General features: G+C 35.9%; 1 protein-coding gene across 2 annotated transcripts in view; it reads right to left on the bottom strand.

Moving 5' to 3' along the window:
• LOC306857992 (cytohesin-1-like) overlaps positions 1–13,439 on the bottom strand; it is a 63,639-nt gene extending 50,200 nt beyond the window's left edge. The window contains exon 1 of one of the 2 annotated variants that reach the window (XM_079398324.1): positions 13,288–13,439. In XM_079398324.1, the coding sequence (XP_079254450.1) occupies positions 13,288–13,306 (19 nt within the window). In that variant the 5' untranslated portion in view covers positions 13,307–13,439. Of the gene's footprint in view, positions 1–2,997; positions 3,328–13,287 lie in introns of those variants that run through there. The other variant, XM_079398322.1, reaches the window with a different exon arrangement.
• Positions 13,440–15,093: the final 1,654 nt, after the last annotated feature.

Raw genomic sequence — 15,093 nt, 5'->3', positions numbered from 1 at the left:
AAAGAATCTTGGTAATCAAACAGTTGATGGTAGCCATTGACTTCCGTAGTATTTATTTTGTTCCTACTGTGGAAGTCAATAGCTACCATCAACTGTTTGATTACCAAGATTCTTTAAAATATCTTCTTTAAAGGAACACACTGAATTTTTGGGACTTTAGCTTATTCACCGTATCCCACAGAGTTAGATAAGTCCATACATACCCTTTTCATCTCCGTGCGTGCCGTAACTCTGTCTGATGCACCCACCGCTAGGCCTAACTTAGCACAAAGACTGGAGGTAAACGGCTCCAGCTAGCATACGGCTCACAATAAGTGACAAAATAACACCAACATTTTCCTATTTACATGTTGTGATTTGTATAGTCACAGCGTGTACAAATAACAAGGTCACATGAGACACAGCCATCTTCTAACCGTATACAATTGTGATTAGTGCAACCGTAGTGATTAGTGCAACACTCTGAGCGAACTCTGCTTCTCAGGTGCTGCGAGCAAATCACTCCGCAGAAGTAGCAGTGCTTTGCCTTCTGAGAATATAGTTCCGAGTTTGTATACGGTTAGAAGATGGCTGTGTCTCATGTGACCTTGTTATTTGTACACGCTGTGACTATACAAATCACAACATGTAAATAGGAAAATGTTGGTGTTATTTTGTCACTTATTGGGAGCAGTAGGCTAGCTGGAGCCATTTACCTCCAGTCTTTGTGCTAAGCTAGGCTAGCGGTGGGTGCGTCAGACAGAGTTACGGCACGCACGGAGATGAGAAGGGTGTGTGTGGACTTATCTAACTCTGTGGGATACGGTGAATAAGCTAAAGTCCCAAAAAGTCAGCGTGTTCCTTTAACTATCCCTTTAAAAACTGTTTACCTGTAAAGTGCTGGTGTACTGGACATGCAATGTTCCTAAATGAAATGTTTTTTCATAAATACACAATAGTGTAATTGATTAATAAAAAATTTTTTGGACAATAACATTGTTTGGATTGATTGATTGCAGTTATTTTGAAGTTGCATTATAATATTACCTGTAAATGTATATACTGTAATAACTACATATTATATAATATTATCATTATTAGTAATTTGAAAATTATAATATTTAGTAATAATGTATCAATATAGATATTACAGTACAATACTGTATAATTAATTACAGCAGAAACATTACAAAAAATACAGTAAAAATACAGTAAAGTACTGTTTTGTAGTTTACAGTACTGATCCTGTGTACTGTAAAGTAAATTACAGTACAGTTACTGTAAATCAAAATACAGTAACTTGCTGGCAACCTTGCTGCCAGTACTGTACTGTAAAAATACAAGAAAATCGTTAACAGTGCAGATCTCAAATGGTTCCAGCATTATGGGTGCATCGCATAAGGGGTCATGGAATGGAAATAAAAATGTATGCTTTATTCCTCAAAGATAACTCCCCAGGTTAAAATATGATTTTTTTATGATTTCCTCTACACACCCTTTAACATTCAAATATACTGTAAATCAAGGAGGTGTGCTCTTAAAAGCTCATGTCTATCGTTCAATCACAAGACTGATATTGTTGTGAGGGAATGTCTAGAAAGACCGTCAGGAGTTGTTCTGTCCCTGAATGTAGACAAACTGCACCTCTAAAAACTGTGCATATACTTATTTGAAAGATCAAATTGTTGGATATACATGGCTGCAGTTTATTTAGGAATGTTTTCTTAATGATGCGCAACATACTGTTTGTTTAATTAACTATCTTTGTGTAGAAATCTAAGGCAGTACCTTGGAGGCAATGCCAGAAAATACATTTATTTATAATCTTTAATTGTGTTTGTAATAAACATCAAGCCAGCATATACTGCTATTAAGATGCCAAGTGTATCAATTAATGTTTTAATGATTGAACGTTAATATAATGTAAATAAAAAATATAAATGTGTATAAAAATCAAGCGTAGTGTTAGTTCTGGCAGGTCACGTTAGTCAAGCTCGCATCAGCTGACTCTCAGTTGATCCCCATCTACCTATAGGAATACGACCATCTAAGCATCCATACATAAGGTCCCTCAGTATTATCAGCAGTTTTCGCATTGCTCAATAGCTAATTACCCTCCTCCATCCCCAACTCCTCCTCTGTCAGTCAGGATTCAGCCTTCTGATTCTCCTTTGAATCAGACTCATTTTAAAATGTGTACATAAAATTACTGAACTTTAACGATATCTGCAATACATTTATGTTGGTTCTGTTCTGTTTACCCTGGGGGGTTATAGCTGCTCTCATCCATGCTAGGCTGCATGGATGCGCAGTTAGTTCTTGCCTAGAACAGAACCATACCGCCAATCCAAACTGTATGCTAATTGTCAATCTTCTTTGACGATAGTGGTCCTGACAGAAAAACAATAAGTGGATACGTGATGAAGTTCACCAAACTCAGCAGTGGCCGTTTACTTGCATTTCTGAAAGGCTTTACATCCCTCAAAACAGAGCTTTTTGATTGCCTTTTTGCCTTTATTACAATAGGACAGATCAGAACTGACAGGAAGTGAAGTGGGAGAGAGGTTGGGGGGTGGGATCAGGAAAGGTCCTCGAGTCAGGATTCAAACTCGGGATGCCCTCAGCGCAACAGCACTGTATGATGGCACTCTGCCGAAGGCTATCGGCGCTGACAAAACAGTGTTTGACGATGAAAATTTTTACAAATATTTTAACTTTGTGGTGAAAAAACTTCATAAGCTAACCTTCAGACTAACCTTCATAATATAAAGATCTTAAAATGCATGAAAATGTCTGAAAAAGCCCCAGATTTCACTGTAAAAATTACTCTTTAAAATTGTAAATAAAGTGAAGATTACTGGAGTAAATACTATTTCAGTCATTCTACTTCAAAATATCACATTACATTAACTGTGTTACTAGCTGTGGTATTCACTAGCAATTTCTGAATGAAAATTGTTTCAAAGGAAATCGTACACCATTGTTTTTTTCAGCACATGCACATAATGACAGACCCACCTGCTGGAGGAGCCGGGCAAACTGTGGGACACAAGAACGCTTGGAAGCTCGATGCACAGAGTTCGCTCACCGTCCCCATATCTCAACCGTCCCCGTTTCACTTTGAATATGAAAGTGTGATTGCGAGAAGTAAGTCCCTGTGAGCGACGAGAGAGAAAACACAAGCTACTTCCCCTTTTGTGTGAAAGCAGAACTTGTTGAAATGTTGATACTTAAGTAACACAGGTCTTTATCGTGAATTTTGCTGTACGACAGATTCCAAAGCAAAGACCTCTGACGGCAGCGCAGATCCACAACGCTGCTCTGTGCTCCACTGTGCGCTGGTCTCACAATCTCTCTCACTCACTGACTTCCCTACTAGTATCGTCTCTCCTCCTTCTCTCTCTCTCTTCATACTCACTGCCACTTTACCATCCAGGGCTTTCTGTGTCTATGACACTGAAGTCTCTGCTGTGGCGCTGAAATGATTTGGTGGAGAATGATTTACATAGACATAAGCACAAGCTCATCAACACCTCCCAGAACACCTCCCCACTCACTCCCACCAGCACAGAGGGCGGTTTAGTCAGAGCTCAACCATCTCGGGCATCTGAGCCATGCGTGGCTTTGAAGGGCATGTATACGTTTACTCATGGAGAATCACGAGATCACCCACCCCATCTATAAATGTACGCCTGCAGACACGTGTGCATTGTGTTAGGTTGAGACCCTTTGAAATCCACATGCTCCCAGATTGGTGCATTTTGCATTTATGTGGTTGTTTCTATGGTAATTGCTTGTTCATAGAGGCATTTTAAATACTTTATATTACAAGAAATGTCTTTCTTGATGAAAAATCGCAACACAATACCATGGCAATTTGTAAAAATGTTCTGGCAAATTTGTGTCTAATCTGTACAATCTATTTGGATGCTTTTATACAATCTGCGGTTACACTTTAGAATAGGGAACACTTATTCACTATTAACAATGACTTTTCCCTCAATAAATTCCTAATTTGCTGCTTATTAATAGTTAGTAAGGTAGTTGTTAGGTTTAGGTATTGGGTATGATTAGGGATGTAGAATAAGGCATTAATATGTGCTTAATTACTATTTATAAATGGCTAATATTCTAGTAATATGCATGCTAATAAGCAACTAGGGTAAGAGACCCTAAAATAAAGTGTTACCCAATCTGCTTGAACCCCAGTGACGGTTATGTTGAGGGACAGGGTTATGGATGGACCTTCATTCTCAAAAATAAAGGTTCTTTATAATCGATGGTTCCATGAAGAACCTTTAATATCTATGGAACCACTGAAGGTTCTTTATAGTGGAAAATGATGTGTGAAGGAATGGTTCTTTTAAGAAGTTTTCACTGAAAAGTTCTTTTGGGAACCCAAAATGGCTCATCTATGGAATTACTGTGAAAACTCCCATTCGAACTCGTACAAATCACCACTTCATAAAAATTACATTTTCATGCGAGTTTTGGTTGAAAATCACTATATTCTGTAGATAAATGTTGACAGTACATGTTCATGCTGAACTTGCAAGCGCTACAAAAATGTGGCTGCATGTGCGATGTTTCTAAAAAGCATTTGTCACAGAAAAAAATTAGTGTGTGTGTGTGTGCAATACTGTGGAATCGTAAGACTGCTGATAACGCTGACTTGTTTCTGGTCATGTGTCATGAAACGGGAACAAAACACTACCCTCAAATAATCTCAGCTTGTCAAAAAAGAAATGTTTTTTAAAGAATGGAGACTAGCTTGATTGTATGAATGTGGCAAGCCATTTACGAACTAGGATCTTTTAGTTAATCGCTAATTTAAAGGGACGCAAAAAAAGTTACCCAAAAATGAAAATTTATTATTAATGTATTACGATTATAAGATTTGACAATGTTTTGCAGCCATTCTGGGAACATCCCCAAACTATCAGAGGGGAGCCGTTTGAGAGATCCTGCTGGAAAGTCCACCCAGTACTTTCCTCATTATATCTTCTGTCCCTCTTATGTGGGTTGACACCCTTCCTCTCCTTCCATTCACACCCATGCATTTACTCACACAATCAGACTTATCCAAAATATTAAATAATCAATTTACTACATTAATTTAGAATTTTACATACACTATTTCAAATTTTTCTGACCTGTTTCTTTGCCTAAGATGCATTTCTGAAGGTGTCAGATAAAATGTCATGAGTGTGTTTTACTAAATCAATTCTCAGCTGTTTACAAGTGGTTCCTGACACCTTCCACTGACTAAGCATGATCAAAAACTTTCATCATGCTCAGAATATAGACAACAAATCAAATTGAAATGACATTTGACATTTAGCATTCTCAGCACACGTATTACAGAGAGAACCTTTAGAACCTGGGCTTACAATGGAGATCATTCATAAACCTACAACTGTTTGATTTTTAACCAACAAGCTACACCACTATTAAGGAAATGAGCAGGTTTTAGTGTCTTTTTGTAGTTTCCTTTCATCTAAAAATAATACTTTTACAAAAAGTAATTATAAAGATATAAGTATTATACACTAATTATAATACACAAACATATAAATTACAGTATGTTTTTACAGTAAAAACATTAATATTGTGAAATATTACTACAATTTAAAAACTATTTTTTTCTGTCATTGAATATGTTTTAAAATTTACTTATTCCTTTGTTGCCAAAGCTGATAGATTTTTTTAATGTTTCTTTGATTAATAGAAATCTTTTGTAGCAATGTAAAAGTCACTTTTTGAATAATCCTTATTGAATAAAAGAATTAAAACAAGCATAGCAAGAATTTTATCGCCACAACTTCACCAACAAACATTCATGTTCACAATCTTGAGCTTTTGCAGTGACTCAGGACTACAGAGAAATAAAAAGCTTTTTCCTTTCTCTCTTTTCAGTCTCTTCTAAATGAACGTTTGAGACTGGGAGAGCACCCCGCAGCTAGGAGAAAAAAGAACAGGGGAAAAATGACATGCGAGTTGTATTTGAAAGGTTAGTCAGCAGGACTTTTAAAAACACAGCTTTTCCCCTGATGAGTTGAGTGCCCAAACATCAGGACCTCAAGACATTTCCCAACACTTCTGTTCCAAAGCCCTTTAACAAGACATATGACTGTCAAAATCTGCAACTGTACTAAACAATAAAAGATCCTTTGCACTGACACCCTCAGAATTATCCCTGTGTTTATTCAGCACTCCAAAATCAGCCAAAATCAATCAATTTAAGCATTAGAAAACACACCAACATAAACTATCAACTATGTTTTTACCTTTGCCTCATGAGTAGTTCTGAAAAATGCCGTGACAGCAGAGGAACATTACTGTAGGTGCAGACTCAGGACTTCTACGTGCCTGCACAGCTGAAGAGCTAGAGGCCCAATAAACGCCTGCTCAGCGTCAGCAGAGTCCACTAAGCGTTGATGTTGCTCATTCTGCCTCTCTGTTTCAAAGGCACACAGAACTGCGAAACTGAAAGAATGGATTCTTAACCATAATGGTCAGAAGCTTGGGTTTCCCATCAAATATTTATTCCAAGAACTTTTCTGCTTCATCATTCTGAAACTAACACTTTTTTTGGCCATATGTTCCAGTCATATGTGCCCCAAATACGTCCAGTTGGTCTGTTAATTAATTGAGACTACAGATGCACAAGTATTGAAAATGAGGATAAATCATGACAAAAGTGCAAAAGAAAAAGTTTCTTCTAAAGAAATCACATATGCACTCATATATTTAAATATTGTTTTTTCAAAGATAGATATTATATACAGTGCATTCAGAAAGTATTCAGACCCCCTTCACTTTTTTTCAATTTTGTTGTCACAGCCTGATACTACAATTGTTTAAATTTATTTTATTTTTTCTCATTAATCTACATTCTGTACCTAATAATGACAAAGTGAAAACAGAATTTTAGAAATGTCTGTAAATTTATTAAAAACAAAAATATTACATTTACATAAGTATTCAGACCTCAGTACTTAGTTGAAGCACCTTTGGCAGTTTGGCTCGTGGAAGAGTCCTGATTGTGCCAAACTTCTTCCATTTGAGAATTATGGAAGCCACTGTGATCTACACAGTGCAGCAGAATTTTTTTTGTAGCCTTCCCCAGATCTATGCCTCGATATAATCCTGTCTCTGAGCTCTACAAGCAGTTCCTTAGACCTATTGGCATGGTTTTCGCTCTGATATGCATTGTCAACAGTGAGGCCTTTTATAGAGAGGCGCGTGCCTTTCCAAATCATGTCCAATTAATTTACCACAAGTCGACTCCAATCAAGGTGTAGAAACATCTCATATCAAGAAAAATGGGAGGCACCTGAGCTAAAATTCAAATGTTGATGAAGAATACTTATGTAAATGTGATATTTCAGTTTTTTCTTTTTAATCAATTTACAGACACTTCTACAATTCTATTTTCACTTTGTCATTATGAAGTACGGAGTGTAGATTAATGAGGAAAAACAAAATAATTTAAAATATTGTAATATCAGGCTGCAACATAAAATTGAATAAAGTGAAGGGGGTCTGAATACTTTCTGAATCCACTGTAAGTATGTGTGTGTATACTTATATATAAAATCTATAAGTGTGTATATAAAACATTATATATGCGGCAACAACCTGATACTTGGTACTAATCGCTGATGACAAAATTAGCATATTCTGATGCTTTGCTTTTTAACGCAGCAAATTGGTAGATATTTTGTGATATCCTTTAAATGCAAGTTTTTCACTGTCTACACCACACACAAGCAACAAAACAAGAAGACAATTACAATCAGCAAGGCTGTCTACACTGCATTATAATGGACACGCTGGCTTGCAGTTTAGACAGATTTGTTCATTATAATAGCTGGCTTTCTGTTTTCTGGTGTTGTGATGCTCAGCTGAAGTGCAATCTTGACATTTTGATGAATGTGACTGTTTTGGTTTTTGATTCGGAAACCTCCAGTCTCCATTTATTGTAACTGCATAGAAAAATGATCAGTGCATTATATATAATTCCTTAATATATCTTCTGTAGAATAAAGAAAGTCTTCTAGGTTTGAAATTATGAATAAATTATGACAATTTTTATTTATGGATGAACTAAACTCCTTTAAATGTACTGACAAAGGAAAAATCTATACTCAATGTGTACACTGTATATATGTATTTTTATATATGTAAATTGTATTGTTCTTATATGTCTGGAACACACACTTAAGCTTTTCACACATCATTTATTTGTAAATGCTGTAGTGACAATAAAAGTGAGTTGAGTTGAATAATGAAAGCATAACCTTCAGAAAGGAGAAGTGCAGTATAAGCAACAATATTAAAATCTTGCGAGTAACAGTTCATTTAAGTTGGTTATCTTTAAGGGTTGATCTATTTCAGTAGTTCATCATGGCAGATTGTATCTAACCCATTTCAATAACAGGACAAATGGGAAGTGGTCATGGCTGTTGGTTGCTGCTGACCTAACACTCGTATCTCTGAGTCCCAGTCGTCCTGTGCAGGGAGACTGCCGTTTCATCTCAGTTGATCTTAAAACAGATCTTTTGAAGATTTCTCCTGCTCTGGAGCTTAAGATTAATGAGTGAGTGCTAGAGACACTTTAGAGGGGGAAAACCGCACTATATATTAGATGAAATCAAAGGGGGCATGGAGAAGTCTGAATGATGGAAAACGAAACATGGCCATAATTCAAAGTAAAAAATGTAACAAACACACTGCAATATAACCTAACTTCTGTATTTATCCACTAATACTGTAGGCACTTTTATGTCCCAGGGGGCTGATTTTTATTAAGACAGCCCTTGTTCCAGACCCAAAGATTCAATCACAATGTGCAAAAATCTATGAAAATGTACACTACTGTTCAAAAGTTTGGAGTCATTATTATTTTATTTTATTAGTAAGAAAATATTCAGCAAGAACTGAAATGTATCAAAAGTGACAATAAAGACCTTTGACATTTTTCAAAAAATTATATTTAAAATAAATGCTGTTCTTTTGAGAAAAAACTAAAATATTAAGCAGCACAAATGTTTTCAACATTGATAATAAAAAGAAATGTTTCTTGAGCACCAATTAAAGCATATTACAATTAAAAGCATATTAGAATGATTTATAGAGGATCATGTGACACTGAAGATAAAAAAAATGGCAGCTTTGCCATCACAGGTTTAAATGACATTTTACAATTAATTAAAATAGAAAGCAGTTATTTTAAATTGTAATATCATTTAACAATATTACGTGTTTTTGCTGTATTTTTGATCAAATATATGCAGCTTTGGTGAGCATCAGAAACATTAAATATTCCAATATCTTACCAATTCCAAACTTTTGAACAGTATAGTGTATAAAATATAACTGCATTTTAAAACTATGATAATAAATAAAATAAAGAAATACACGCATGTATACTTTTTTTTCTAGATATTTTTCTAGTGATATTTTGTCCAATGTTGTTCGGACCCCAACTTTCTTTAAAGTAATTTTTACTTTTTTTTTTTTTTTTCAAAGAAAAATTCTTTTTTAGTGTTCCACAGACAGAAAAAGTCAGTCATACAGGTTTGGAACGACATAAAGGTGAGTATATGATGACAGAATTTTTATTTTTGGGTGAACTACCCCTTTAAATGCTAGGGATGCATGTCATCCGAGCACACATGTAGCATCGTTGAACATCTGTTTACTTCTCACTTCCTCTGTGAAACAGCAGCCTCATCTACTCTCTCGGCAGGAAATGATAACAGGCAGAGAATACACAAAAAGAACAGATGACAATGACATTCCTAAACCTATAGAGTAAAATATACATTGTCTTTTATTCCACAAAATGCATGCAGATTTTTTATATATCATGACACAAAACCATGAGGTTTGATGGACCTTGTTTTGGTGACGACTGAGATTCAGTCTCAAACCTACACAACGGGAGGTGGATAAGCCGACAGGCAGGGCCTGTAGTTTAATGGCTAGAATCCCAGATGATACTCATTGAACAGCCTACATACCAGAAGCCCAAGCTCTGTAGCCAAAGTCTCTCTAGAGGAGAGCTGTGAGCTCACAGCGCTGTAACACTTGAACATGAGAGGTCCTTAGGAGATAAAAGCACACTCAGTGACCAACAAACCCCAAGCATCATGAGGGGTCACTATGTCAACCACAAATAAACTTAGAGCGTAAGCACTACATTCTATTGGATTTCTATGCAACTCTCTTTTAATCCTAACATGCACACTTTCATAAAAAACTAAACTGTCACTGAGGCGATACCCTATCAAAAGGTACAAATATGTGCACCATACGTTGTCATTGTTTTGTCATACATTTTTTACTTTATATTATTTAACTTTATTACTTTTTTTATTTTTTGGACCACATGCACATGGCCACATGGATATATATCATCTCATGACATGCTTGAATTTTGTGATTATTTGTCCACATCACATCTCAAAATTTTGGAGCAGGATATTTTGTGGAAATATATGCCATCTATTGGCCATTTTTTGTTAATGCACAATTTGTGACGCCAAACCTATCCACCTAGGCATTCTACATCTGAAGTAAGATAAATGTACTACATCAGTTGGTTTAGTATACTTTTTTTTTTTGTAAATGATAAAGCATATAATTATATTGACATGGATGTCTAAGTAGGGAACAAATTTAAAGTGAATCTGTTTGTTAATGTAAGCCAGCTCAAGCGGTGTTCAGGAAAGTAGGACACTGGTAGTTTTAACTTTAGATGAAGCTTAAAATGGATCTTAATCTGTGTGGTCATCACTGTAAACACTCTTCTTGATTTGCAGCTCACAAGTAAACCCCAAAACGCATAGACTGCAGAAAGTTTGGCAGGGAGAGTACATCAAAAACAAACCTCCCTTCAGACTCTTGCTATATCTAACTGGAGCAACAGACTGCTTGGGTGGAGTTAACATCATTGAGTGACGGCTGAAAGAGGTAAGTTGAGGACAGACTCAGAGATTTCCTGTGCAGCTTTGCTCTTTCCTGGATGTGACACTTTGCCACGTCTGCAGCTGTAACCATTGTAATGAGAGACATATCCCAGTCCCACATACCTGTCCACATATACAGGACTAGTTCAAATGATCATTCCAGAAGCTGACCTTGCATTTGGTGTTTCTTCACTGACAGGGAGATGTAAAACTAAGTAACTAACTGATGCACAATTGAAAATTCTACTGCTATAAATCTGTGCAGTATAAAACCTCCTCCTCTGATGTTAGGAACCTTTTGCATTAACATGCAGTCAGTCTAAATCATACACCAGACATTCCTTTATGTTTAAAAATGTTATATTATTCAATAGTGTTGTTAGTAATCAAATATCAGAATTAATAACCTAAAGACAGGGAAATAAGGGAAGAAAAATGAAGTTGGAAAGATCAACAAAGCTTGAGTTTCAAAACATGCTTTTACAAAAAATGCTAGAAATTTTAAGGTAATTTCTAAAGGTCAAGGGTTTATCACGGCTTCGTTTTCAATACGCCAAGGCTGTAGAATAGTCCAGCACTGTTTGTTTGGTCCAAAAACCATTTGTTTTCTGTGGCCACTAGTGTTATGCATTCTCTATTTGTTATGTTTAATATTTTGCTTCCAACTTGGTCAGTGTTTATCTCATCTTAAAGTGATCGTTCACCCAAAAGTGAAAATCCTGTCATCATTTACTCACACTCATGTCGGAAACCTGTGCAATTTTCTTGTGTGTAACAAAAATATATACCTAATGTCAATGAATATAAATGGGCTCTAATGTTGTTTTAGACCCCACTGACTTTAATTTCATGAACAAAAAAAATATATTTTGTGTTTATAAGTAAATGGTGACAGAACTTTCATTTCTGTACAATCCCTTTAATATACATCTTTTTCATTTATTTATGTTTTTAAGTATTTGTAGAATGTAATGTTGCTTTTGGTCACTATGCTAGGCATAACATATTTGTAGCAAATGAGATTTACACTAACCTACTGAAATGAAAAGAAACTTTTACACAACATTTACTCAAAATTCACAATGATTAAATCACTTTCTTCTAAATATCTCTTTTTGTGTTCACAGAAAAAAAAGGAAGTGCATATTTGTTTTTTTTTTAGATCATCTATTTTTATCTTCTAAACATACAGTTAGAAATGTGTTAAATAATTCAGTTAAAACAGAATTTGTTTACTACCCATTGACAAAGCTGTCAGTAGGATTTATCATCTAATGATGTTAATCTCAGATGGTTAAATACTGACCAATTTATGCCTGGCTGATATTTATCGGTCTATCACTATATTATGGTCTGACTGATCTGAATAGTGAAATTTGAGTGACACTCATAATTATTCACACCGCGACCACCATAAAGACAACAAAACACATTCCAAACAAAAGAGGAGAGGCGCATAGACATAAAGCTCATAGTGGTGTCTAACGGACTAACGGACTAATGAACAGTCATTTCTAATATGACTCAAGTTGTGATCAAACACACAGTACAACCTTAAGAGTGTGAATTTAAGGTGAGTGTAGTGCATTAAGTTCCTGTTGCTCATGAAATGTGTTTGGCATAAAAGTCAAGAGCTTAGCTGTTCACTGGTCTTAAACAGGTGTCACTTTACCTAGTTTGTGTTTCGCTCTTGTACAAAAACAGACATTTAACCACTCTCCACAAGCTGTGGCGGTGTCTGTTGTTTTCACACAGGATATCCTGTAACATCATTTCTGCTACTCTGACATTCAACAAAAAAAGCAATGAAAAGGGGGGGAAATGTTGCAATGAGCACCACATAGAAATAAAGTACTTTGAAGGATTTTGTGTCTTCTAAGAGACACCTCAAAACTAATTCAAACCAAATCTTTTTGGATATATAAATACAGCATCTAAGTGAATGAGATGTGTGTCCTTACTTAACAACATAAAACATTTAAGAATTTATGATGTCCAAGATTAAATGAGACTTTTAAAACATACACAAATGTCTGACTAACTTTAGCTTTCAAAAAAAGACGTGTGTGCACAAACCAAACGTTGGAGTCAGTAATAACTTGTCAATGTCGTGTCAACATGGAGCCCTACCAACAAACTTAGGAAAACATTTTCGTATTGTCACTGCCATCATGCAAGTGTTTGAATTATTATTCATTTCGAGCTGTACGTTTGACCTCATTTAGACTGAAACAACATTATATTAAGTTGAACACAAACTTCTATGAATCGGCCTGTTTTTCATTATAATGCACTTTGTCAGTCTGAAAACGCTTTATGAGACAAAACTTACCATAATCGTCCGCCTCCATTCTGCAGCGGTGTTTCACACAGCTCTAGTCTTCCTCCAATACACACTCAACATCACTTGTCTGTTGCAGGGTGTGTGTGTGTGTGTGTGTGTGTGTGTGTGTTTTCCTCTTCCAGGTTACATCTGTTCCACTCACAATGAACTGTAGGCTACAAATACATAGGCCGTGTCTGAAAATCTACTGAGCCGCCTACATATACAGCATTTCTGTGTCGCAGAAATGCCCTAAAAGGCTTCCCATGTAGGACGCTCACTAGGTTTTTAGACACAGCCAGTCTCTTAAGCGCTATGAACAAATATATGTCTACCTAATATTAGTGCCCTTAAAATGTTACCGTTATTGGTAAGATTTTAAATATATATATTTTATTTTATTTTATAGTCAGTTTGATTCTCTAGTCAGTCCTTTCCTGTCTTTTTTCCGCTATGTTTTATTCTGTCCAGCAGGAGTCTCCCCAACCTCTTGAGAGACTGAAGAGAGGACTTAAATGGCACAAATGGTTAAAATATATCTCATTAGTGCACTTTCACCAAAAATAAAATAAAATGATGCATTTGGAAGGTGAGTGCTAAAAATGCTGTTGTCACCCACCACAAACCATAAATACAATAAGATTTTTTTTTTTTTTTTTACAAATGTAAAATTATGTTGGTGTAGATTTAAAACATGTAATTTCTCCTAAGCATTATTTTGTTAAGCATATAATTTTACTTCATAGATAGTATTTACCTGTTTCCCATTAAATATTGTCTATTTTCAGGATGCTACATATAAATACAGGATTGAGTCTTAATATAAATTAAAGAGTGGGTGCACGTTATAAGTGGATAATTGTTCTGCTCCTCTGCTTTCATTCTCATCCAGTATGTCTGCACCCTCACTCTCTATTCACTACTGGAAATTGTTTAAATGATTGACAGCAGCAGTAATTGTTATTTCAAACTCTGCAAAACGCACAGACCCAGACAATAATCTCGCTACGTTCCTTAAAGGAAAACTTCTGTTGGAAAAATGCAGCCCTGTGATGGGAAAAGCCAGGCTGTAAACTGTAAATCATTATGTAAATATTCCATATAGATTTGCAGATTAGTTCACTGTTGCCACTGTTTACAAATTGGTCATTACAAGAAAGTTTAGTTGCATTTTATAGTTCTGTCAGAGCATATTTTTTTTTGGGGGGGGGGGGGGGGGGGGGGTTCACAAAAACACTCTTTCTGGGCACCACATACACATTTTTGACATAGTTTCCTGGTTAAGTATTACCACAGACACTAAATTGCTTTTGTCTGTGCCGCACACCGTCAAACACGCAACAGCAGACCAAGTCGCAAAGTTTCTTTGCTTCACAAAGGCACACCATCAATACCAAGCTTTTTTGCTAGAACTCAATCAGAACTAGTACAGCATATTTGACTAGTCTCAGGCCTGATGATTTGTGTCTTGTGATTGGGCCTTAACGTCTAAGATAAAACAAGACTCAGTGCTCTTTTTAACTATGGTTTTTCTGAAGAAAAGGCAAAAAATGAAATAAAAACAAGGTACTGTGACATTTGAATCCATGAATCCACAGGGGCTGGTCAGCCAAAGAGGTGATGTCACCATAATGATGGAGTCATTGCCAACAAACTTGCCATGAGATTTTCCAACCATTGCATTAACTTATTTATTTTACTTCATTCTTTCTCAGAGCAGCACATTGTGGATTTTTGCTTTTTCCCTCTCAGAGTGGAAACAATGAGAATGTGCCAGCTGCAGACACAGGAGCAAAGAGAGCCTTTTACTGCTGT

The sequence above is a fragment of the Barbus barbus genome (genome assembly GCF_936440315.1).
Source record: "Barbus barbus genome assembly, chromosome: 38".
Lineage (NCBI taxonomy): Eukaryota > Metazoa > Chordata > Actinopteri > Cypriniformes > Cyprinidae > Barbus > Barbus barbus.
Note: the sequence above shows the minus strand (reverse complement) of the source record. Positions and strands in the feature narration are given on the sequence as shown.